We start from the raw sequence: 26,929 nt of genomic DNA, 5'->3' as shown, positions 1-26,929 counted from the left end.
GTTAATTAAAACATCTAAAGGAAGATAAATGTACAACCCACACGCTTATCTTTCAAAATATCAAAGACCTGATTAGTAAGTCTTATGTTCAACCTCAGGCTTTTTCTCTAGATTCCTAGAAGTAACAGGGACTGGGAGGTGAGGAATTTCCAAGTATGTATCAACATTTGGTTACTTGGACATCCACCCATTCATTCATATCTAGAAAGAGGCAGCCTGGATCAAGCACAAAATATTCCTGGGAATTTTGGCTCGATCAACCTACTGAATCAAAAAAGTCAGTAGTGTGCAGACAAGAAGAAACAGAATCCTTAAGGCCAGGTTGAAAACCACTTTTAGAAAAGCCCAGAGCCCCCTCTGGTCCCTGTGTTCTGTTTGGTGAATTTTTCCTGACAGTTGGTGGTTTTGTTTGCCAGAACCACAACAAAGGGGGTCCTTGAGCTTCCCTGGGAGTGTTTCCTTAGACCTACACCTCTCCTACACCTCACAAAGGTGTTATTGTTGCTGGCTCCCTGGGCGCCCAGCACCTGAGGAAGATCAAAGCCACTTTCTGATGCCAGCATGACCACAGTCTCGCCCTCACCACATAACATTAAAGCTGATGATTAATACCCTTGGCCCCGAAGGTCCCTTCCCACTCCCAAGTACAAAGCAAGGTGGGGGTGGGGACTTTATTTCCAGAGCAACACGACCATAATAAACTGGCATTTTATGGCCCTAATTCATTGCAACCAACTGCAGCTGCCCATCAAACTCGTTAAAGCCCAAACAGTTGCTTCAAGTGAGCCTTGTATATCACTAGGCAAGTGCACTAAGAATCTCCACCATTTCTGAGTGTCTGTTATGTACTAGGTATGTACGTCCACAAGTCACATTCACCAGCAACACTATGAAACAGGCAGCACCACCCCAAGGGGATGGAGGAAGGCTCAGAGTTTCAGAGAAGTTAAGTAGCTCCCTTCAGGTCACAAGACCACAGAGTGGAGGAGCAGGGCTTTAACCTGAATCTCACAGCTCTGAAGCCCAGGCCGTCTCCACGTCTTTACGGGACATTACAATTGTGCTCAAGGCAGCGAGGCACTGAGCAGAATGCGTTTGGGATTGAGATGGAGCTAGGTCTGAGTTCTCAGCTCTCACTTAACAGCTTGTGGCCCTGGGAAAATTTCTGGACTTTTCTATGCCTTGGCTGCCTAACTTGCAAAATGGATCCTAGACGAAAAGGCAGTACTATCCCCATTAATAGACAAGGAGAATGAGAGCGGGGGGAGACCTGACAGAGTCCCTCACATTCATTTGGACTTGCTTTTGCTCGGAAATCCGAATTAAGTGTAGTAAAAATGCCTAAAATTCAGATTTCATAGGAGAAACCAGATTAGATGTGTCCCTGTGAAAATGGGGGATGATTTAAATAGGTTTCAATCAGTGTTCAATTAAGACAGGCTAACCAGTGTAGACTCGTGTCAAGGGAAATAAGGACCAGCTGCCCTAACAGGTGCCTCCTGCTTGAGGCGGCCTGAGGCCTCTGCAGATCTCTTCCTTCAGGGACAGCTGGGCCCTACCATTAGGGCTGCTAAGGGGACAAAGAGCCTGGGGTTTATGAAAACTTAGTTAAAGGGGTGCCTGGGTGCCTCAGTCGATTAAGTGTCTGACTTCGGCTCAGGTCACGATCCCACAGCTCGTGAGTTCAAGCCCCATGTTGGGCTCTGTGCTGACAGCTCGGAGCCTGGAGCCTGCTTCAGATTCTATGTCTCCCTCTCTCTCTGCTCCTGCCCTGCTCATGCTCTCTCTCTGTCTCAAAAATAAATACACATTACCAAAAAATTTTTAAAAGAAGTCCCACTTAAAACCTTGTCCACAGAAACAAATAAAAGGAAAACTTTTTTTTTTTTTTTTTTTTTTGGCCAGGAAAAAGGCAGGGTCAAGGAAATCTATGACCTGAAGGTCTAACACAAGGGTCCCCTCAGGAAGGTGTCCCTAACCCTGGACCATTCCCAGACAGAGTCAGTCACTGTCTCCTTTTTGCCCAACAGCATCAGTGCTAGTCATCAGGAGCTAACCATTGTGAGGAGCTTACTTCATGGGAAGCACATCACATAGCCTCATTGCCTGATCATAACACTAGGAGCCATGTACTAGAGATCTCCACATTTTGCAGATAAGGAATCTGAGGCCTGGAGGGGGTCAGCGCCTTGCCAGGGGGCCCATACTTAGTAAGCAGAGGGACTAAAACTGGAAACCAATGGGGCTGGCTCCATCATCCCCCTGCGCTGGGAAGCCATGCACAATGTCGGCATATCGCAGATGCTCAGGATCACAAGTTCAATCCAAATTGATACCCCGGGGCCTTGTACTGTATTGTAATGGCTGCTGTAACCATGCCTCATCAACAGGAGCCTTCATGTCACCCTCACGTCCCCCAGGCTGAGCACAGCTCTGGACACGAGAAGAGGGGGTCCATAAGTAAGTGGATGTATCACTATTTACTCAATCAGAATATTTAATGGTAAAAAAAAAAAAGGCTCACTAGGCCCTACTGTCACTAGGCCCCACATTTGACACGGCACATGATTCCTTCCATGGCTACAGAGACTCGGCCCCGGACTGTGTCCACTCTAATCCTCACCCGCCTTCCGCCTCCTCCCCCTGCCCTCTCTCTATTTTACTCATCTGGGAAACATCCAAGGAGTCGTCCATCTAAGTTTAACAGAGTAATGACTTTTAAATAAAAATATGGTAGAAATGGGTACTTATCGAAATGGAATGCTTTCAGACTCATGCATTTAAAGAAGATATAAATTTTAGGGCAGGCACTAAATTTTAACTGCAATCTTGGAGAACGCCTTTCCACTAATTCATGGAGAAAAATTAACAAAGTGAAAATTGCTTATCAGTGTTCTTTTGAAGTCATGATACGCAGCCTAATTCTATAGATCATCAGGCTGCTTCTAGGGAGATGGATTTATATTGATTGGGAGAGAGCACCGTGGCCAAGGAAAACAGACACCCCTGTGCAGAGGAGACTCAGAGACCCATTAGGGACAGATCAGCCTGGGAGCAAGGCATTGCCATTTTTGGATCCAATTTCACCCCTCACGCCTGGGCTCTCTGACCAGGCTGATGTCAAAGACAGACTCAAACCTTGTCATACTTTTTAAGAATCTAGCTCAGGGGGAAAAGAAAGATCTGGCAAATTTAAGCACAGCTTTTGGGAGAAGGGCTGGGCTTGTGGCTAAACAGAGCAGGCAGGCAGCAGGACGGGAAGGAATTGAAGGGCAAAGGAGGGGCCAGCCATTTACATCTCCTCTTGGGCTGCCCCCCCCTCCATCCCCTGTGGTGGCCCCGCCCTCAGCCCTTCAGACTCACCCCCATGTGACAAGAAGATGTTCCACAGATGACAGCCAGCCGTGACGTCACTGGCTGTCCCTCACAGGCAAGGCCATGCCCTCTCACATCTGCTCCAATCACTCCTGCGAGAAAGCAAAATAAAACAAAACCCTCTTAAAAAAAAAACGAGAAAAGAAAGCCAAGAACAAGCATACAACACTCCTTTTTATAACTAAATGTTAAGAAAGCATTCCTGTGTAAGCCAGTCTCAAATGGAAACCAAGAGAACATACTTGCCTGCCACCGAGAAGCTAGGAAGCACATTATGTCTATGCTCGATTCTGGTCAATGTATAGTATCTAACATTGTAGTATTAATAGTAACTGTAATTAGAATAATAAAAGGTGAAGCTATTGGCGATTTTGTGCCCAGGAAATACCACGGCACCATGCTGCATATTCACATGGACGATCTCATTTCATATTAACCCTGTCTCAAGTTCGTATTAGTAATGCCACACACATTGGTGGAGAAACGGAGGTACGAAGAGGTTGAGTGACGTGACCAAGGTCACACTGCTAGTAAAGGGCAGAACTGAATGGATCTGATTTAGCACAACACATTTCAATCTCAAAGAAGGCACTTGAGCTGTTTGATGATTTCAATCTTTTTGGTCTCTCTAGGTCCCCATTCTTACAATTACTCATCACAGAACTCTCAAGGTAAAGGGTAGGGTGACTGACAGCGAGTTTCTGTTAAACGAATGTGAGATAATGGAGACTTTCTCATAAACGGTATAAGCTCAGGCTTCTTCTCCAGACTGTTATTTGTTGATACCTCCCAGATAAATGAAGCTATAAATGTGATGATAGAGCTAAGAAGACTATTTAGATGAACATGGAACATTCTTGAGAACAGATCACATACTGGGACACAAATCAGCCCTCATTAAGTATAAAAAGATCGAGATCAGACCACAACACTATGAAACTCGAAATCAACCATAAGAAAGATTTGGAAAGACCATGAATACTTGCAATTAAAGAACACTCTACTAAAGAATCAGTGCGTTAAATAAGAAATTAAAGAGGAAATTAAAAACTACATGGAAGCCAATGAAAATGAAAACATGACAGACCAAAACCTCTGGGATACAGCAAAGGTGGTCATAAGAAGGAAGGACATAGCAATCCAGGCCTTCCTAAAGAAGGAAAAAAGTTCTCAAATATACAAACTAACTTACACCTAAAAAAGCTGGGAAAAGAACAGCAGATGAAGGCCAAAACCAGCAGAAGAAGGGAAATAATAAATATTAGAGCAGAAATCAATGATATCGGATTAAAAAAAAAAAAAAAACAAAACAGACCAATGAAACCAGGAGATGGTTCTTTGAAAGAATTAACAAAATTGATAACCCCCTAGCCAGACTGATCAAAAAGAAAAGGGAAAGGACTCAAATAAATAAAATCACGAATGAAAGAGGAAAGTATACAACACCACAGATACACAATTAGAAGAGAAGATAATGAGTAACTACACACCAACAAACTGGGCAAACTGGAAGAAATGGACAAATTCCTACAAATATATAAACTATCAAAATTGAAACAGGAAGAAATAGAAAATTTGAACAGACCCGTAACCAGTAAAGAAATTGAATCAGTAATCAAAAATCTCCTAACAAACAAGAGTCCAAGGCCAGATGGCTTTCAAGGGGAATTCTACCAAACATTTAAAGAAGACGGAACACCTATTCTTTTGAAGCTGTTGCAAAAAATAGAAATGGATGGAAAACTTCCAAATTCATTCTGCAGGGCCAGCATTACCTCGATTCTAAAACCAAAGACCCCAGTAAAAAGGAGAACTAAAGACCAATTTCCCTGATGAACATGGATGCAAAAATTCTCAACAAGATACTAACAAACTGGATCCAACAATACATTAAAACGATTATTCAACACGATCAAGTGGGATTTATACCTGCGATATAGGGCTGGTTCAATATCTACAGATCAATCAATGTGATACATCACATTAATAAAAGAAAGAATAAGAACCACACGATTCTCTCAATAGATGCAGAGAAAGCATTTGACAAAATACAGCATCCTTTCTTGATAAAAACCCTCAAGAAAGTAGGGATGAAAGGATCACACCTCAAGATCATAGAAGCCACATATGAAAGACCCACTGCTAATATTACCCTCAGTGGGAAAAAACTGACAGAGTTCCCCCTAAGGTCAGGAACATAACAAGGATGTCCATTCTCACACAGTATTGCAGTCCTAGCCTCAGCAATCAGATAACACAAAGAAATAAAAGGCATCCAAATCAGCAAGGAGGAAGTCGAACTTTCACTCTTCATAGATGACATGATACTCTATGTGGAAAACCCAAAAGACTCCACCAAAAAACTGCTAGAACTCATACATGAATTCAGCAAAGTCATAGGGTATAAAATAAATGTACAGAAATTGGTTGCATCTCTATACATCAATAATGAAGCAGCAGAAACAGAAATCAAGGAATCGATCCTATTTGCAATTACACCAAAACCCATAAAATACCTAGGAACAAACCTAACCAAAGAGGTGAAAAATCTATATGCTGAAAACTATAGAAAGCCTATGAAAGAAATTGAACAAGACACACAAAAAAATGGCAAAACATTCCATGCTTATGAGTCTGAAAAACAAATATTGTTAAAATGTTGATACTACCCAAAGCAATCTACATATCCAATGCAATCCTTACCAAAATAAACATCAAAATAACACCATTCTTCACAGAGCTAGAACAAACAACCCAAATATTTGTATGGAACCAGAAATGACCCCAAAGAGCAAAAGCAATCTTGAAAAAGAAAACCAAAGCAGGAGGCATCACAATCTCGGACTTCAAACTATACTACAAAGCTGTAATCATCGAGACAGTATGGTATTGGCACAAAAACAGACACTCAGATCAATGGAACAGAACAGAGAACCCAGAAATGGACCCACAAACAATATGGCCAACTAGTCTTTGACAAAGCAGAAAGAATATGCAATTGAAAACAGACAGTCTCTTCAACAAATGGTGCTGAGAAAATTGGACAGCAACATGCAGAAGAATGAACCTGGACCACTTTCTTACACCGTACACAAAAATAAACTCAAAATGGATGAAAGACCTAACAGTAAGACAGGAAGCCATCAAAATCCTAGAGGAGAAAACAGGCAACAAACCCTTTGATGTTGGCCACAACTTCTTACTCCACGTGTCTCCAGAGGCAAGAGAAACAAAAGCAAAACTGAACTATTGGGACTTTGTCAAAATAAAAAGCTTCTGCACAACAAAGGAAACAATCAGCGAAACTAAAAGGCAACCGACAGAATGGGAGAAGATATTTGCAAATGACATATCAGATAAAGGGTTAGTATCCAAAATCTATTTATTAAGAACTTATCAAACTCAACACCCAAAAAGTAAATAATCCAGTGAAGAAATGGGTAAAATACATGAATAGACACTTTTCCAAAGAAACACCCAGATGGCTAACAGACACATAAAAAGATGCTCAACATCACTCATCATCAGAAAAATACAAATCAAAACCACAATGAGATACCACCTCACACCTGTCAAAATGGCTAAAATTAACAATACAAGACACAACAGATGTTGGCGAGGATGCAGAGAAAAAGAACCCTTATGCACTGCTGGTGGGAAAGCAAACTGGTGCAACCACTCTGGAAAACAGTATGGAGATTGCTCAAAAAATTAAAAATAGAACTAGTCTTCAACCCAGGAATTGCACTACTAGGTATTTATCCAAAGAATATAGGAGTGTTGTTTCAAAGGGGCACATGCACCCCAAGTTTTAGAGATGCACTATTGACAATAGCCTAAGTATGGAAAGAGCCGAAATGTCCATCAACAGATGAATGGATCGAGAAGCTATGGTATGTATGTACGTATGCGCACACACACACACACACACACACACACACACACACACACACACACTGGAATATTACTCAGCAATCAAAAAGAACGAAATCTTGCCATTTGCAACAATGTGCATGGAGCTAGAATGTATTATGCGAAGCGAAAATAGAGAAAGACAAGTATCATATGATTTCACTCATATGTGGAATTTGATACAAAACAGATGAGCATAAGGAAAGGGAAGCAAAAAAATATATAAAAACAGACAGGGAGACAAACCGTAAGAGACTTTTAAATACAGAGAACAAACTGAGGGATGCTGGAGGGGTGTTGGGTGGGGGGATGGGCTACATGCGGGAGGGGCATTAAGGAAGACACTGGGTGGGATGAGCAGTGGGTATTACACTTAAGTGATGAATCACTAAATTCTATTCCTGAAATCATTATTATACCATACGCTGACTAGCTTTGATTTAAGTGAAAAAAAAAAAAAGAATATAATTGCAACGAATGTATTCTTTATCAGTGAGACTTTGAAGACTTTAAGCCTTGTTGTTCCTTTCTCTGCCTCTCAGTATCTTGTGACAGTAGCAGAGAGTTAGGGCAAGCAAACTGAACATTCCTTTATATGCTATTATGAAGGTAAATATCAACTAAAGAGTTAAAGTGAATTCAGCCTCTTGGCCTTTATGTAGATAAAGTGATTTTTGGTAAATGTACTTATGGCCAATGACCCAGAGCTCACACAACTGGCCAGATGAGCTGAATTAATGCTAACAATGTTGTGGCAGTTGCTTCCTTAGGTTGCCTTTGTATCCTCAAAATTTAGAGTTTTCATAACAGACCACAAAATGGACCGTCAAAGCTATGATCTAAATTGTACCTCTGTTTTGTACTGAAAGATTGCCTGGTAGATACAATTAAATGACTTTTTCTCTCTTTTTTTAAAACGTTTTTTAAAATGTTTAATTACTTTTGAGAGAGAGAGACAGAGCACAAGCCAGGGAGGGGCAGAGAGAGAAGGAAACACAGAATCTGAAGCAGGTTCCAGACTCTGAGCTGTCAGCACAGAGCCCAACGTGGGGCTTGAATTCATGAACTATGAGATTATGACCTAAGCCGAAGTCAGAAGCTTAAAAGACTGAGCCACCCAGGCGCCCTTTTTCTCCCTTAAAAAAAAAAAAAAGACTATTTAGACCCCAGAATTACACATCATTTATTAAAATGGCCAACAAGCATCTTCTTCTTCTTCAAAAATAAAAGTTTATTTATTTATTTTGAGGTGCGGGGGGTTGTGAGTGGTGGAGGGGCCGGCAGAGAGGGAGAGAGAAAGAATCCCAAGCAGGCTCCCTGCTGCCAGCACGGAGCCCAGCTCAGGGCCCAAACTCACAAATCTCAAGATCATGACCTGAGCAGAAACCAAGAGTCCGATGCTTAATGGACTCAGGCGCCCCTCCAGCAAGTATCTCCTATGCACAACGCTATATAGCAGGTGTCATGAGGGGGGAGCTGCAAACATTCCTCAGGACAATACAGGCAGGACGTAGCGCACGCTGAGGCAGGGCCGAGCCTGGGCTCCTGCTGACCTCCCCAGCTCCATGCAGTGCCAGCCTCGCCCCCCACTCTCAACTCTCTTTCCCACTTCAAGACCTCTGCACTTGTTCCTCCCTTACCTCAGATGCCATTCCCCTACTTCTTGGCCAGGCTAACTCCTGTCCATTCCTCACTCCAATGTCACTTCCTCAGGCGGCTTCCCTGGTCCTCCAGGAAAGATGGAGTGTCCCTGTTCAATATTCAAACCCATCCTTGAACATCCCTGGCACACGAGACACCGGTGGTTTTAAAAACCCTCCACTGCCTGCCTCTTCTATAATAAAAGCTTCTGGAAACTGGCCTGCCTTATCCACATGCTTAGCAGTGGAGCCTCCACAGAGTCGCTAGTGCAGAGCAGGAGGCCAAAGTACCGATTTGTGGGGGTGCAGGGATAAAGACGACAACTCCCTGTCCTCGGGGGTACTCACAGTGTGGTGGGATGGACACAGCCCTAAACGGAGCACTTCAATGCAGGGGGTCAGGACAGACAGGGCGTGGGGACCACAAGGACAGCTGAGCTCCCAGGCAGGGGTTCAGGGAGGTTTCCCCAGGAAGTGGGTCTATGCTGCTGCATTCTGCAGGAATCGGCCAGGGGAAAAGCGGGGTTGGGGGCGCCTCCTCGGACCACAAATCCCCAGATATTAAAGGTGTTGGCTGCCCAGGCAAGCAGGCCTTTCCAGAAAGCAGGATCTAGAGGGCCACTGACAGGCCCTTACATTCCAACAACTTTCTAGGTTTTTCCAAGGCTTTTTCCAAATTCTACCTTCCCAAGCACAGCAACTTGAAAACCTCAGCCATTGTTCATCAGAGGCCCATCAGCAGGGGGGAGTAAGACTCTTTCGAACTTTCCGTGGTGGTTATCACAGCAGCGAGGTCTCAGCAATCAGGCAACTGAGGTCCGAGACTGAGCCTGTAAGACTTCCTATTGGCTTTCATCAAGTCCTCTGCTCTGCTCAGGACCGTGGGTGCCTGCAGACTGCGGTTCCCAGACTCCAAGTGAGCCAAGGTCGGCTGAGAGATCTGAGGGCTGCAGGAAGCGGAGAGCCAAAGCATGTCTCCTCCTGCATGATGACTTCAGCCCTGCTGACAGGGCCGCATAGCTCTAACATCTGCTGGTGTCTGCCACCCTTGGACTCTGGTAACCTGTTTCCTTTGTCCCTCTAGCCTAAAGGGGTAGCTTCTATTTCGCTGATTTCCAGCTTGCTTTATGGGGATATAGCCCTTCTTGGCCCCTTCATGATCTGGATCACCTTTTTTATGTGTACTAAATTCTATTTGTTAAATACTTAGAGCACTTTACATTTTTCTGGGTGGGCCCTGAGTGACAGAGCTCCCCATCCAGGGCACAAAGGCTTTTGCACAGGAAGAAACCCTAGATGTGAGCTAGTATGAATTGAGCTCGTTTTACACACGCTCTCCCCATGCATGTCTCATTTTATTCTTCCAACTGTTATCAACCTCATTTCAGAGATGAGGAAATGGAAGCTTACAAATGAGGAGAGTAACTTAACCAACTTCACAAAGCTCACAAGAAGCAGGGCTGGGCTTCATATCCAGGTAGTCTGATTTCAAACTGCTGGTTCTTGGGTTTTTTTCTCCAAGGTAAAAACCCAATAATTAGTGGCTGATATTTACTTATCTGTATATCTCAAAATATTGATGCCTTAAAGATGCTGATGCTGAGATCCCTGGCAGAAGAGAGCGTAGCCACTGCTGGTCCACAGTGTTATAAATAAGTTCAAGGAATTTCTGATGATGACCTATATTTACTGGCTCCACATACATAAAGCACAGGCGAAGCATATCTCACAGGGTTTCAAATAGCAAAATGGGGGAAAAAAGAAGTCTGTGACAAATATTTCTTTGTTTCTTCTCCAGTAGATTCATTGTTGATATTCTAGGCTTGGACTCTGAGAACTAGGGTGTCGTATAGGAGAGGAGTGGAATTTGGAGACAGGAAGACCTGTTATAAAGTGAACAAAATGGCAATGTCATATGGTTGCTCTGATACTGAGCAGATGTTTAAAAATAAAAGTTTGGTTAATGGTAGCTACGTCTCCATCACCACTACCACAGTGACCCCAGCACCAGCTCATCATCAGCATCAACATCATCTGAATTATTTCCCAAGAGATAGTGGTCTCCTTTCGTGTCTTTCTAGCAAACATATAAGACATCTAAGATCGGCTGAGTACTGGGCTAAGCTCTTCAAATGTTATCTCACTTAATTTCCACAACATCCATAAAGCATACATATTCTTTCCCCCCTTCAACATATGCAGAAGGAAAGGATCAGAGAGTTCAAGTAACAGGCCCAAGGTGATACAGATAGAAGGAGGAATGTCAGGATTTGACCTTGTCCTGCCCGATTCCAAAGCCCATGTTCTTTCCCTACTCCTCCAATTTTTGATGTCAGACTGTCTCATATAAAGGAAATACCTTTCTAAGTGTTGGCACACCATGGAACATTGGTAAGAGCCATGGGTTTAGAGTCAGAAAATCTGAGTTTTAGCCATACATTCTGCCATAGTACATCATAGTTTGAACTGTTCCATCACATTCACAACGGAAGACATGGATCATAAATGGACATCCTTTCTCAGCCATTCTCAGTACACAATACACACGGTGCTTCTTCAAACAACCAAGTCAAGTTTCCCCTTTCCTGGCAACAGGAAGGCAGAAAAATGCATCCCCAAATCCTACATTCTCAAGCTCTGAGATGTGGATAACCTCAGGTCAGGCGTGTCTAACATGGGTAAGAGGCAGGTCATGTCCAATTTCTCTCAGGAGAGGCCCTCTGACCCTGCCTCACGTCCACCCTATTCAATAGCAGTGCGTAGCTGATGCCCGCTGTGAGGCCACATGAATCCAAGAGCTGACATATCTCATTCTTCCTTTGGCCACATAGAGCTTGGAGGGGCCTTCCCTGAGAAAAGAGGCCCAAAGCAGGGAAAGCAACAAAGGGCAGAAGGAGATTTCTCTTTCTGAATAAATACATTTCACAATCCAAAGAGGACTCACAGGCTGCACTCGTACATCAGGAAACAATTCACGAGACACGATTTTGACAAGCACAGCCCTCAACACTGCTGGGGCCCTTCATACGACGATCAAGTATCAGCTTCTTTAAAGCAGAAAGTTTAAAGGGCAAAATGAGCAGCTGAAGAAATCAGCACACACACACACACACACACACACACACACACACACACACACACACACACAAAGTGAGGCATTCAATCGTATTTTCCCTGAAAGTTGCATAACGCTCAGCAGTGGTAGTTGCTCAATAAACTGTTGAATGAAAAAAATAATCAGAAAAACAAGCTTGCTGAGTCAATGAATCAATGCAAGTCTTATTTAATGATTCCTACTCCTCCACATACACAGAGCACAGTACCTATCAGGATTATGTTTTAGAACAAAATTAAGAAGAAAAAATTAAAACCTCCTGTACAACTCTCCTGTTTAGCCTATGTGCTGTCTCTCTCCCTCTCCCCTATCTACCAACCATCCATCATTCCTTCCATCCATCTTTAAAATATCTACAATACTCATGTAAAAGAAAAAAGAAATGGCAAATGTTACAATTAAGAGTAAGTTATCCTGTAATTTATCAAGCCACACTGCTTTGAACACTTTAGAGGATTATATGGAAGAAAAGCATCTCAAGTTCTAGCATTTGTGTTAGAATTATCTCATACTTGACAGCTATATAAAGTACTTTATAACTTGCAAAGCATCCTCAAACACTGTACCCTTCATTTAGCTTTTAGAAAATCCTGCGATATGTTATTTTCTCTCCAGATCAGAGTCGAAGAAACTGAATTTCAGAGACGTGAAGTCACTTAGTCAAGTTTATTTAGCTACTGAGAGGCAGAGCTACAGCTCACACTAAGGTTTTTTAGCCTCCCGGTCTGCAGTTTTTTTCCCCATGTTTGAAAATAAAAGATCTGCTACAGATGTGTTGGCATCTTGAAAAAGATTCTCTTGAAATAACTGCCTCAGACACCTTCTCCAAAGACAAAAAGAATGAAAAGGGTTTTGAGCATTACCTAAGACTGTATCATCTTTAGATTACAGACTTGGCCAGTTAGAGGCATGAATGGAGTGACAAATTCCATCAAATGTGTGGTTCTACCAAGCTTAGTTGTTCCTAAAAGGTTGATAGGATCCCTGGGGAGGAGGCTCTCTAGAAACCACCAGCCTCACGTATGCAAAACCTGTACCAATAACTGTCAGCTCCTGGAAGGGCAGGAACCATATCGAAGACATTTGCTCTGCAGGGGACTAAACACTAGTCTATATGCAAGAAAGCACTGAATTCTATTCTTCTGACTAATACTCATTCATGTTATATAGAGTACAACCCATGGGGTTGGCATTACAGTGTTGTCTTTCAAGGCATGGACTCGTTCATCATGTGACCTTAATCACGTTTCTAATCTTTATGCTTCGGTTTCCCCATCTATATAATATGAATAACGGTATCCTCTTCTAGGATTGTTACAAGGATTAGATGTGTTAACGTATGCAAAGTGCTGTCCAATAGAGGGAACACTTGGAGATGATGGAAATGTTCTCTATCTGCACGGTCCCCTAGAGTAGTCACCACGCCCATGTAGCAATTGAAAATGTGGATAGCACAACTCTATTTTATTCAACTTTAATTATTTTAAATAGCCACATGTGGCTAATGGATAGTGTACTAGACAGTACAGGTCAAAGCATGCCCAGCACTCTATGACTGGCTTGGTGTTTTTATTATTGTAGTTATTTTGTCCTCAGACTGAGAGCCTTGACTCCTCACTTATATGCCCTTGGGCAAATGCCTCATCTTTAGAACCTCAATTTCAGTATCTGAAGATTCTGGAACAACAACACTTACCTTAAAAAACTGCTGTGGGAATAAGGTGAGATGCACGTGGAACATACCAGCACTCAACAAATAAGAGCTATGAAATCCAGGACCTATAGAAGTGCTTGGCGCAAGCTTAACAGTCTTTCCACTTTATTCCTGAATGTGTCTTGCCCATTCATACCATTGATCATTTGCTCATGCTGTTCTCTGGTTTAGAACATTCTTTCTATAATACGCTCCACTCCCAACAATCTACCTGGGGAACATGGGCTTCGTTTACATTTTTTTAAATGTTTTTTTTTTAGAGGTTTTTGAGAGAGAGAGAGAGAGAGAGAGAGAGAGAGAGAGAGAGAGAGAGGGAGAGAGAGAGCACGTGGTAGGGGCAGAGAGAGAGGAAAGCACAGAATCTGAAGCGGTCTCCAGGCTCTGAGCTATCAGCATAGAGCCTGATGCCGGGCTCGAACCCAGGAACCGGGAGATCATGACCTGAGCTGAAGTCAGATGCTTAACCAACTGAACCACCCAGGCGCCCCAAAGGGCTACATTCTGAAGATTCAACTCTTTCATCAGAAGCCTTCTCTGGTCACACCTTTCCCCATCCCTCCAGGAACTCTAGCCAGGGAGAATCAACAGATCCTCTTTCATTACACCCCACTCCCTGACACTGTCCAGATTCTATCCGTGTATCTATAATTTCTTTGTGTGCACAGCTGTCTTCCTCTACTAGACTATGAGAAGACTGAGGGCAAGGCAGGCCTTGACACTGCAGTGGCTCCGTAATTTTTGTTGCTGTTGTTGTTCAATACATGAATGAATGGATGTGGCCTAAGATGGATACTTGTAAAGCATAAGGGGTTTTCTAGATAAAAGGAACAACTGTAATCATGCAAAAAATGCTGTGTCTTAAATATGATAATGATGAAAAATACTGAAGAGTTTTGAGCGACAGCTCATGGGTAATAGTGAAATTATTACTGGAGCCTCACAACGTACCTCCTTTAGAAGAGTCAAAATCACTGGTAAAGAGGAAAAGCCCTGAGATCCTTATATTTACTGAAAGATAGCTTTGTGCCTCACATTTTGCAAAATTGTTGTATTAAACTCTTACAAGGATCTTGAGAGGTAGTTATTACTGCACTGTTTTACTAACAGGGAAAATGAAACCAAGGTTATCAAGTAATTTGTGCAAGGTCCCTCACTGCGAGAGAGAGAGAGAGAGAGAGAGAGAGAGAGAGAGAGAGAGAGAGTGTGTCGGGGAGAGGGTATCACATGCAAATCTACCCAACTCTAAATCCTATGGCGTCTACAAAAAAACAAGTTCCTTTCTTTTCAACTATGAGCAGGAATGCGAAGTATTCACACTCGGCATAGCTGAACTCAGATCCCTTTCAGGATTTATTGTTATAATGCCACTGCAGCAGTCCAAAGGGTTCATCTCAAGCCCAACACATGAAGGGGAGTGAAACAGCTGAAAAGATTTCTGTGATCCTAGTGTTTGATGAAACATCACCTTGGCTTTGAAAGAAATGTGGTTTAGAATTCACCCAATCTAAATCCTGAAATAGACATATCTTTAAAAAAACAAAACAAACAAACAAACAAACAAAAAACCAAAAGCCCTATGTGGTAAGTCTACAAAGAAATTTTACACACCTGGACAGAGCCATCGTCCCCTGCCCCCACACCACACCCGCCACAGAACCAGAAAGATAATATGGAAGATGGGGACAGACTTTCACTGATATTTGAAATGAGATGGGGACAGACTTTCACTAGATATTTGAACTAGTCAGGGCAGAATGGCTAAGAACAAGGGCTCTAGAAATGGACTCCCTGATTTAAAGTCTGACAAGCTGGTCACATCACTTCACCTTCCTGTGTGTCAGTTCCCTCATCTATACAACTGGAAAATTATCATGTCTAACTCATAAAGCTATTGTGACAATTAAGGGAGAAGAACAGTGCCTGGAACACAGTTTACTCGGTATCTTTGCCATTGTTGTGACTAATGACAACTCTCGATCTTTGGTGCTAATAGCAGGGCTTGGCGGGAGAGGGCAGACACACGTGCTCAGTGTGCTGCGTGCTTTGTCTGAGTTGTTTGGGTTTATTTGGATTGACTGAACCTTTTTTTTTTCCCCTTTCTGTCCTTGAGTACACTCCTGGTGACACAATAATGGGGGGCCCAGGGGAATAAGGAAGATAAGGTACCAGAGAGCCGCAACAATCCAGGCTAACATTTTGAACATGGTTGAGAATAAACCAAAAGCTGTTTTTATCTCTAAAAGCCACAATAACGTGTAGCACTATTCATACTGCAATTCAACGTGGCGATGGCATTTATCATTTCTGTCTAAACGCTGCACTCTTCCCTGACTTGCACCAATCAGGAACCAATACAAGATCCCAGAGAACAAAGAACTGACCTTCAGATAACTGGGTCCCCCTTCCCTGTTCCTCCCTTCTAGCCAGAAAGATCAAATCTCGAAGGTAGACTAGTATGTAATAGCTTGGAAATCTGAGCCTTACAGAGAGCTAGCAAAATCCACAGGAAAGACAAAGCAAAAACTTGGTTTCAGAAATTCCTTTCTTTCAAACCTCAATACAGCCTCCAGATTACTTGGGACATTCTCATATATGACCTCATAAGAGACAATTTTTCACTTTGAGGCATTAGACATGGTAAAGGGTCAGGCTGCAATCCAATGCAAACGGCCAAGGTAACACATGAACGTTACTTTCTAAAATACAGAAATCAAAAGAAAGAGGACTGGCCCAAGTATAACAAATGTATCTTATGACACAAATCCTTAAGCAGATCTGAAACTGTGACTCTAAATCACACAGCTTCCTTCTGTTATCTTATAAATTAAATTAATTCACCAACTATATACCGATTCCCAATTATAAGCCAGGCACTACATTTCACGCTAGAAATCTATAGATGTAAGTTGTTTCCTTTTGTTCTGCAAGGTCCCAGTCTAGTAAGGGGTGGAGAGATATGTAGGCAGACACTCATAAGACAGTAGGGAACAACCGAGGACTCAGATCTGAGTAGGTCTAACGGACGTATGGAGTCCTGGCCCGTGACCTACCCTGGAGAGTAGGGTAGGACCTACTAAAGGAGGTGAGGCAGGAGTTATGTCAGTCAGGATGGGGAGGAGATAGGGAGGGAAAGGCATTTCTGGTAGAACTTGAGACAAAATAAAAAAGAGAAGTAGACGACACAAGGTCACTGAGCCACACGGTCTGAAGGAGACAAGAGTCTTATATTGTGAAGAATTCGGTTGGTGTAAAGCTCTAAGTCTGAATCAGACAGACCCAGTTCACAAGGGAGCTGAGCAACCTTCAATAAGCTAACTCTCCTCAGCTAACCTCAAGCCTCGGTTTTCCCAGTTGCAAGGTGGCAATAATGGCACTGGCTGTACAGGGTCAATATTCTTGACTTCAGCACTGTATATCCAGTGTCCCAAGACACCTCCCCACAGTCTTGACCAAACTGGAATGGCTGGTCACTTTGTGCCTGGGTTCTAGGAAATGTGCCCCATTTCTTCCTGGAGAAGGTAAAGTAACACTAAGTTTCCTTCAGCAACCTTGTCTTGTCCCTAGACAAATGGTCTCGTTTATAAAATTCTCTGATGGCTCCAAAAAGGTGGAGAGAGGACACAGCAGCCTTGATAAACCCCTCAAAGACATAGCGCAGACCAGTGAGATGTTTCAGGGACACACTAGGAGGGACACAGGACTTGCTCAGACAGCTTGTAGGACGCTCAGAGTATGGGGGCAAGGCCTGAAATCTCAGAGAAAAAGATCTCAGCTGGCAGGCGAGCTCTCCCCAGCCAAGCTCAGCACCCCCTCCTTTGGTGTGAGTTTCGGTTCCATCAAAAACTTCCAGAGGTTTTGTGGGGTTAGTTGAACATTGACAGATTCTTCAAAGCCTGGAATTCACTCTGAGAGCCAAAAGCAGGCCAAGTTTCTATGGGGCTAGGATTTCCCCCAGGGAGGGTCACAGGGCTCCACCACACCTAGACTGATTAATCTACCCCTGCGCCAAGCTTCAGACAACAAGGAGACAAAAAAGAAAAATAGATCCTGAGGCTGGATCCTGATTCAACACCCCTAGCTCCATTCCCGGGAGAGTAGGAGTGGGAGTGTAAGGCAATTCCCAGCACCGGACAAAAGTCAGGCCAGAGCGGCAGTGAATTAAAAGTGATATGCAGAGCAGCTGGTGAGAGGGGGAAAAAAAAAACACAAAATCTGAGCAGGATGAAGGGACTAAGGTTTTAACACAATGAATGACATGTGGCTGAAATCGTTTCAAAGAGAACAAAAGCTTAGGTAAATAAATAGTGTGGAAGATGAGAGCAAAAATGAATTACAGGAAATCCCACGAGGAATACACTGGCATTTTTCAAAAACTGTAGTTGAAACAACAACTCTGCTTCAGCAGAGATCAAGACTCAGCCCTCCTATTCTCCCTATGCACCTGCTCCTGATTGTCCACCTTCCTGGGACCACAGCCCCAACCAGGCTCGGTTCTCCTTCCCCTGTGCCCATCCAAGCTCCACGGAGTAATGGGCGATAGCCAGAAGGCAAGAGACTTCCAGGCACCCCGGTGACTCAGTGGACGATCTCAGGCAAATGAGCTGAGCTCCTTGATTCTCTGATAACTCATCTGTAAAAGGGGAAGTGACGACTTCAAAGTAAAAGTGTAAAATATAACCGTAGTTAGACAGAACAGTGCTGGCACACATTAGGCCCTGAATAATATTCTCTGCCTCCTGCGCTCAGTAGGATTCGATATGAGCCACATTCACCTAGTGCAATTCGAGGTCAAGTGCTGTCCTAGGCACCGAAGAGGAAATAATACTTAAAACAAACAAACAAACAAACAACACCAGCACTGTCCTCAAAGAGCTTACAGACTTGTGGGAGCCAAGGACAAGGACGCTAGGACACAGAGGACTGATTGCGTCTGCAACGGAAGCACCAGCCTCTGGCAGGAGGAAAGAAGGCCCCCCTGCCCGAGGGGGCTGGGGCGTTCTTCACGGAAGCCCTCTTCCCCTTTTGCCCTGACGATCTGCGTGCTCCTGCACTCCAGGTCCTGCCACAGCCTTTGTCAAAAGCCTTAGCGCTTCTTCACATCACTTTACATCATCACAGCCGCTATGTCTGTAGTATCTCCCCGTGCCGAGCCCTGTTCCAAGTGCGCGACACAAATTAATTTAGTTAATCCTCACAACTGCTACTATGGTAATTAGCCCTACTATGTAACGAACCACTACTATGGTGCCCACCTTGGAGATGAAAACAGAGGCCCGGCAGGTTAAGTAACTGACCCCTGATCACACAGGGAGCAGCAGGTGATGGCATGGAATGTAAACTCAGTCTGGCTCCAGGAATCATGTTTTCTCCCCAACCGTGAGGCTGTAGGAATGGTACATATGATTTGGGCACACACCGGTACACGTTTCTATTGCATATATGCTGGATATCCACATTATTTTTCGTTCTCTGCTCTCTTTCGAACCTCTGAACTTCACAGGGAAGAACTTTTCAGTGATTATAAAAGTAATTCCCAGTCCACACCTCAAAGCACCTGCGGCCAAGCCCAGCCTGTGGCCAAGTCAGTGCTGGGTCCTCCGGAGCTGGCTGGAGCAGGACTTGGCAGCCTCCTTCAGGGTGGCCCAGAGGCAGCGATGCGTGAGAGGATGTGAAGCAGCTACCACTGCCTTCCAACTTTGCAATGGCCCGTGCACCATTGCAAACTACCATGCACAACTACCATGCCAGGCCTTCCAACTTTGCAATGGCCCGTGTGCACCTGCTGTGCCATTCCCTGGGCATTGCCCCCCCCCAAATTAGCCAGTCCTTCTCATCATCCATGTCCTCCCTCCATCCTGCCATCTGCCTGTCCACCTGCAGCCTAAACTCTGGCAGGCCAGCAGGTGTTCCCTCCTGTTTCACTCGGTGATCTTGCTACGGGGCTGTGTGGCCTTAGCTGAGGCTGTTATAACAGAGCAGCATAAACAAGGTGCTTTTAACAACACACATTTCTTTGGGGCACTTGGGTGGCTCAGTCGGTTAAACGACCGACTTCAGCTCAGGTCATGATCTCGCAGTTTGTGAGTTCGAGCCCCGCATGGGGCTCTGAGTGGACAGCTCAGAGCCTGGAGCCTGCTTCCGATTCTGTGTCTCCCCCCCTCTCTACCCCTCCCCTGCTCATGCTCTGTGTCTCTCTGTCTCTCAATAATAAATAAATGTTAAAAAAAAACACAAAAAAACAATACACATTTCTCTCTCACAATTCATGAGGCTGGAAGTCTGACGGAGATCAGGGGGCCAGCACGGGCAGGTTCTGGCGTAGGCTCTCTTCTACCTTTACAGATGGCTGTCTTTTTAGTGTGTCCTCACAGCAGAGTAATAGTAAGCTCGCACCAAGTCTCTTCCTAGAAGGGCACGAACCCCATTCATGAAGGTTCTACCCTCACGACCTAATTATCTCCCAAAGGGCCCTGCCTCCTAACGCCATTGCATTTGTGGTTAGAATTTCAACATACAAAGTTTAGGGGGACACAGATATTCAATCCACAGCACGGTCTAAGGTAGAGACATAAAGGGCTCAGAGTCCTTGGTTAAATATACAAGAGAAAGTTTTTGTATTAACACTCCATGGAGAGAGCAGTAACTGACAATCTGATTTCAGCCAAGGAGGCTGGAATTCTACTTAGCACATTGGTAAGGAAAGCTTACTGTTCAAACAATATGAACAAAAGAACAATATGTTACTACCTTCATCCCCAACATGTACTGTGCACTGAAAAAGAGGATTTTTTAAGATAATTTTTCCCTTTTCTTGATGACTTCTCAGTATACCAAGGTGGAAGCAGGAACTAACTTTATTAAACAACTAACACAGGCCAGTATTGAGTTATAAGTTGCTCTTTTGTGCACCGATGTACCTTGAGTTCACACCTATCAAGTTACTTCTGATTGCCTATTAAATATTAAACCACTCACCTCCTGAACTCCACTGCTGCTGGCCAGACTAGGTCACTCCCTGCCTGTATTCCCAGCACCTAGTGCAAGGCTGCATGATGCCAATGCTTAATACCTTTCCCTTTGCAATTTTTAATAAACTTTATCAATGAAGTATAACATGCATTAAAAGGTCACACATTTTACATATACACTTCAGTGAATTCTCACAAAGTAAACACACCTACCCAGATCAGGAAATAATTCCCTTCATGCCCTTTTCCAGACACCACACCCCGCAAAGAAAACCACTATCTGGATGTCTAGACCATAGGATTTCCCTGATTTTTAATTTTTAAACCATTCCGTATGTTTTCTTTGTGCGAGCCTGTCATCCGTGTTTGTGAGATTCAACCCAGTTGCTGCATGCAGCGATCTATGTATGTTTTTATCGCTGAGCGAGATTCCACTGCATGAATATATCAACCATTTATGTATTCATTCCATGATTGATGGACATTCAAAGTCTGTTTCCAGTTTTTGGCTATTACAAATAATGGCGTTCTCTGTATTCTTGTTGCATGCTTTGGCGGGGGGGGGGGGTACACACTACCCTTGGAGAGATGTGTAAGCAGGACTGCTGAATCAGCACGCGTGGAGACATTGCCAAACTCCTTCCAGGGCTGTGTACCAACTCCTCATCCCGTGGTAGTGCTTCAGTACCTCAGCTTCATCATATCCCCAACAACACTTGGTATTCTCAATCTGCTTAATTTTAGCCAGTGTGGTGGGAGTACAGAGGCATCATATTGTACTTTTAATTTGGACTCTCCTAATGACTAGTGAGGTTGGGAAACTCCCTATTTTATTGTTCATTTTCATATAATTTTTTCTGCTAAGATAGCCCAATCATTTTTACCATTTTCCTATCAGCATGGCTATGGTTTTTGTTTGTTTGTTTGTTCTTACTAATTTATGGAAATTCTTTGTATACTCTGGATACAGGTCCTTTGTTATATGTCTTGCAAATAGCATCTTTCATTCCGTGGTTCCCATTTCCACTCTTTCATGGCATCTTTTGATGAAAACAATTTCCTAATTTTAATGTAGTCCAATGTATCAACCCTTTCCCTTTATGGATGTGCTTATATTGATGTCCTACTAAGGAAATATCTACTGATCAGGGAGTCTGGGTGGCTCAGTGAGTTGGGCATCCGACTTCCGCTCAGGTCATGATCTCACCGCTCATGAGTTCAAGACCCGCATCGGGTTCTGAGCTGACAGCTCAGAGCCTGGAGCCTGCTTCCAGTTCTGTGTCTCCCTCTCTCTCTCTCTGTCCCTCTCCCGCTCATGCTCTTTCTCTCAAAAATAAACATTAAAAAAAAAAATCTACTTATCATAAAGTCATGAAGATCTTCTCCTAAATATTGTCTTTTAGAAACTTTGTATTTTACATTTCTTCTTTTTCTTTTAAAGTTTATTTATTTTGAAAGAGAGAACATGAGTGGAGGAAGGGCAATAAGAGAGGGAGAGGGACAGAATCCCAAGCAGGCCCTGCACTGTCAGCACGGAGCCCAATGTGGGACTCGAACTCATGAACCGTGAGATCATGACCTGACCCAAAACTAAGAATTGGATGCTTAACCAACTGAGCCACCTAGGCGCCCTTACATTTCATGTTAGGCCTATAATCCATTTGGAATTTCTTTTCATGTACAGGCTAAGAGTCAAAATTCAATTTTTCTCATATTGATTTCCAATTAACACACCCACCATCTTTTATCACTGTTTATCAGCCTCTTTTTGTTTAATTTCTTAATCTTTCCCTCTTTTCCATTCCTACTGGTTCTGTCTTGGGTCTCAGCCTTCAACGTCTCTTACCCTCAGTGCTGTCTTATCCCCTGCCATTAACTTCGTGATCTCCAAAGTCTCTACCTAAAAGCTATTACCTTAAGGATAAAAATCCAAATTCTTTAAAGTGGCATTCAGGTCCTTGAAAACCTGCCCCACACATATCTTTCCACACATCCGTTTCCACATGCAGACCACACAAAAGCTATACTCAGTACTGTGCAGCCAAAACAGGTATTCTCCTGCTTCTGGACTTGAGTACATGCTGTCCCCTTCTGCCTCCCTCTCCCCTCTTCCCCTTCTCCCTGACTGCCCACACCCACTTTATCCAACTGATAAACTCCTTTTACTCTCTCCTGTTCATCTTTCAAGTGTCAAATCAGTACCATTTTTTGAAGAAGAAATCTTCCTCATCCACTCAGGCAACGTGAGTTTAAGACTCCTGCAATAAGCCACACATGCTTCTATCAACTTCCTTCACCGCATTTTGACAGTTTACTTGTCCATTTCTACAATTAGAATGTGATCTCCTTGAGAGTATGGAGTTAGATTTGTTCATATGTGTATCTCTAGTTCCTGCACAGTGCCTGGCACTTAGTGAGGATATGTTACCTGTTGTTGAAGGTCAAAGAAAGGAGTATTTCTTTTTCACAGCCACAGTATTTACAGCAAATCTGCTGTACTTTACCAAAATTCTAAGTCAACAGTGCTGGGTGAGAGCCTGAGAAATGGTCCTTGGACTTTCCTACAGGGCATGAACTCTCTAACAAGTGTTTTCTCAGCCTTTGGAGGTCTTCTGTTTTGGTTATTTAACTCTACATAGCTCTGCTTGAAGTGGATGAGTCTAACTGGATATCTCCACTGAAGATAAGGGACTTGAATGAATGCCTGGCTTAGAAACTGGATGAATTACTGACTGACTTGAAATTAACAAGTTATTTATCATCTTCTTCCAAATATGAGACGGAACATTTCAAATAAAGAAGTCACTTCCATGTGTTTAATTTAGCAATAGCTAGAAGGTACATAGAGAGAATCTAACATTTTAAATAACTCTTCCCTAACCAATAAGTTTAGAAAAAAAGAAAAGTTGTCAAATTCCCTGTCCTCCTTTCGCATTCCTATTCCAGGGTACTCCTCCACTATTCTTCCCTCTCCCCAAACTACTGTGTATAGAATTATATAAAGCTCTGCAGAAATGAGTCTCTTGCTTAAAACCCCCCTTCCATGGCTTGCAACTGCCTGGCAGAAGGGGGAGAAGTACAAATTTCTCAACATGGTGCTCAAGGCTGCCAATCTGTGCCTTTATTTGATCCTTACAGCCCCGTATTCCAGGAACCCCTTAGAGACATAACAGGTTTGGGCCAAACTGTAAAGCTTATCATGTCCCAACCCCATGTGCCCTAACTTACATTATTCTCTCCATTCAGAATACTCTACATTTCATCACTTCCAATGGAGAAAACACCTATTATGTTCTGCTCAGTTCAAAGCGACCCTTCTGTGAAAATAAAGGAAACGCCATTTAAAATGGAGTGGGGCAGCCCTCCCCCTGAAGGGGGAGCTCTCACACACGGGCCACTGGCTGCAGCCGGCATCACCAGCAGAAAGAAGGAAGATGAAGGTAAGAATTATCTTGGAAGGGAAGATATTTTTCACATAGGAATTCCATCTCCTGCTTTTAAGAAAAAGGAGGGAGATCCCTTCCTGCCCCAGCAACCACACACTTACCCTTGTTTACAGTCAATGAGAAACCGCCACACCTCGAACTCTGGTTCTCCAGTGAGCTTTTGTTCAAAACACATCCCCCAAAACCCTCCCTCCTGTTACAAACACAAGCCCCTCTCCTTTGTTCTCCAGACTTGTCAATGGTTCGCCATAGTTTTCCCATCCCAATGTGCAACTCCTCTGCTGTTCCAGAGTAAACTCAGGCTGCGAGTGACATAACTGGCTCTTTTATTTTTAAGGCTGACATCTCCCGCTTCCCTCAAGGCCCCTGGCAGGCTGATACTCAGGGGGTTATCGTGACTAGTTGTGTGACCCAGAGCAAGCTGCTGGAGTAGACGTGACAATTAGACACTTAGATAAGCCAGCATTTATGTCAAACCGAAGTCGTTCAACGAATACCCGTGTCTTTGCCCTTCCCCCGCCTGTTTCAACTGCAAGAGGCTTCTCCCTTTTTCAAATTCCTATGCAACTTGGTCCACATGTTATCTCCATCTTGGTAAATCGCTGTCTTCGCCACGGTAACTAGTACAGCACTCAGCATGTTGTTTTTACACAAACCCATTAACCAATGTATATGATCATCCATTTACTGAGTTAACTGCTGGGGTCTTAAGTTACACAGATGAATACGACCAGATTCCACGGCTCACAAGAAGCTCACAGTCTATGTGGGGGAGACAGTAATGTAATCGTCTATTTAAGTGTTTCCATGTTATTGTCTATGTGGTACCTGTAATGACAGAGAGAGGCACAAGGGAAAAGGCAATAGGCCGCATGCATTAGGCTGGACAACAGCGTCACCCAACAGTAGAGCAGACAATGTACGAACCAGAGCCACATTAGTCGGGCATTATTAAATATATTTCACAGAACTGAATTGTGTGGGTTTTTCTTTACAACTCTGAGCTGTGAGAGGCCTGAATATAGAAGGCGAGTCGTTTTCACTCCTATTACTGACACCGGTGGGAGAGTCCCGACCCCTCCAGGCTTCACAGTGGTGAGTCACGGGCTGGTACCTTTTAACTCCCTAGGCTAAATTCAGCCCAGGGACCTGCAGCAAAACAGATCAATAATCCAACACATTCTAGTTAAACGAAATATAAGGGCCGAGGCTTGTGCTAGACCTGTGCCTGTGATTCAAAGATTTTCCATGTTTTCTATTTTTTGAAAATTTTTAATAATACTGCCTATGGCTAACTCAGTTAACACAGGCTTGGGTGACGCTATGAAAGGTAACACAAGAGAGAGGTGGAGTCAGACAGACCAAGGTTCTCAAAATTCCGCCAGACTAGCTGCCGGAGTCTAGGTAAGTCTCATCTCTCCCTTTACATGGCAGTGGTAAGAACATGCACAGCCGAGAGCTTGTGTCCACACCAAGCACTTGCCTCTATGAACACTTAGGTGGTGCCCAGCTTGTGGTGGGCACGCCAGATCGAAGCGCTCTTCAATGCTCCGCTTTTGAAACAAAAATTTTTAAATGTACTCTTTCAATTAGCCTGGATTTAATTTTGTTCTTCCTGGACTACAGACAGAAAAGTTTTGACTGTGACCAAATGGAGGTGAGGCTGCCCCTCGTGCCGTCTTTTAAGATCCCAGAGGTAAAGCCTGTCGGGCTCATGGGAGGATACAGTCCCCCCAGGGGAGTCTGCTGAGCTAACTCAGTAGTGGTGGTGGTTGTGGGGAAATCTGTACCCTTGCTAGTTCCTCGGGTGACTATGCATACTCAGCTTGAAAACCACTACAGTAAATAAATAAGGACAGAAGTCAGATAGTTTTTGAAAACACCTACACATCATTCTAAGTTTAAATTCAAAGACTTTTGTTTTGGATTCACTGCACTGTGAATTCAGTTTACTATGAATGATGGGAAATAATCTGAATAACCCATTCTTCTGTGTCACTCCCCCACCTATTTTCCATTCTCTGTCTCCCGTGAACAGTATTTTCTAACTAAAATGGGAACAGAGAAACCATGTGGGAACACGTGTCTTGCCACCAACAAAATGAGAGTGGAACATTAAGAAGTGTGGGCACAGAATTCCTTAAGGGCTCTGGGAGAATTCCCACCGGCTCAGACTACAGTGAACGCGGGTGAACCATGCGCACTCTGTTTGGACATGAAGCAAGGGAAGAGATAACAATGTGAAGAGAAAGGAGTCGAGAAAAAATTCCCTGCACAAAAGACAGTGGCAGAGATGAGAGGAGGTAGGAGACAGCGAAAAGTAGCACTGCCTGGTCTCGGACCCAGTGGATGAAGAACAATCACCTTGAGAGGGAGAAGTCAGAGATGGGGAACACGGTTTCCCTTCCAGCCACAATTCTGCACGTTGGGTGAAGAGAAGTTGTTAAGAAGTGGAGTTGTTAACAGTGGAGTGGGCTTGCCCTGGCAGGGAGTGGGTCTTTCCTGAATCCCCAGAGCCTGGAAAAATATATGCCTGCTTAATTCTATTGACGTGAGCTTTTGCTTTAAGCTTCAAATGAGATGGTATCTTTTTTTACTGGTCTTACTGTTCTTTTGGAGTATCATCCACTGGTATTAAAAACCATAGCTGCACTCCCAAAGGCAAACTCTTGCTGTAGGACACTTGACATAGTTTTCACATGACAATCAGTGCTGAGGAAGCTATTTGAATAGATAGGGTTGATCCAACTTAATTTTAG

General features: G+C 43.6%; 1 protein-coding gene across 16 annotated transcripts in view; it reads right to left on the bottom strand.

The window, feature by feature from the left end:
- The window catches only part of FGGY (FGGY carbohydrate kinase domain containing), a 447,559-nt gene that overhangs the window by 209,560 nt on the left and 211,070 nt on the right, over positions 1–26,929 (bottom strand). For all 16 annotated transcript variants that reach the window (XR_008294918.1, XR_008294919.1, XM_015072330.3 and 13 more), the window contains one exon: positions 3,364–3,467. Coding sequence is in view for 14 of the 16 variants with exons in the window: in XM_015072330.3 (XP_014927816.1) it covers positions 3,364–3,467 (104 nt within the window). In the remaining 2 variants the exon portion in view is untranslated. The remainder of the gene's footprint in view (positions 1–3,363; positions 3,468–26,929) is intronic.

The sequence above is a fragment of the Acinonyx jubatus genome, chromosome C1, assembly GCF_027475565.1.
Source record: "Acinonyx jubatus isolate Ajub_Pintada_27869175 chromosome C1, VMU_Ajub_asm_v1.0, whole genome shotgun sequence".
Taxonomy (NCBI): Eukaryota; Metazoa; Chordata; class Mammalia; order Carnivora; family Felidae; genus Acinonyx; species Acinonyx jubatus.
This window is presented reverse-complemented; position numbering and strand designations above follow the sequence as displayed.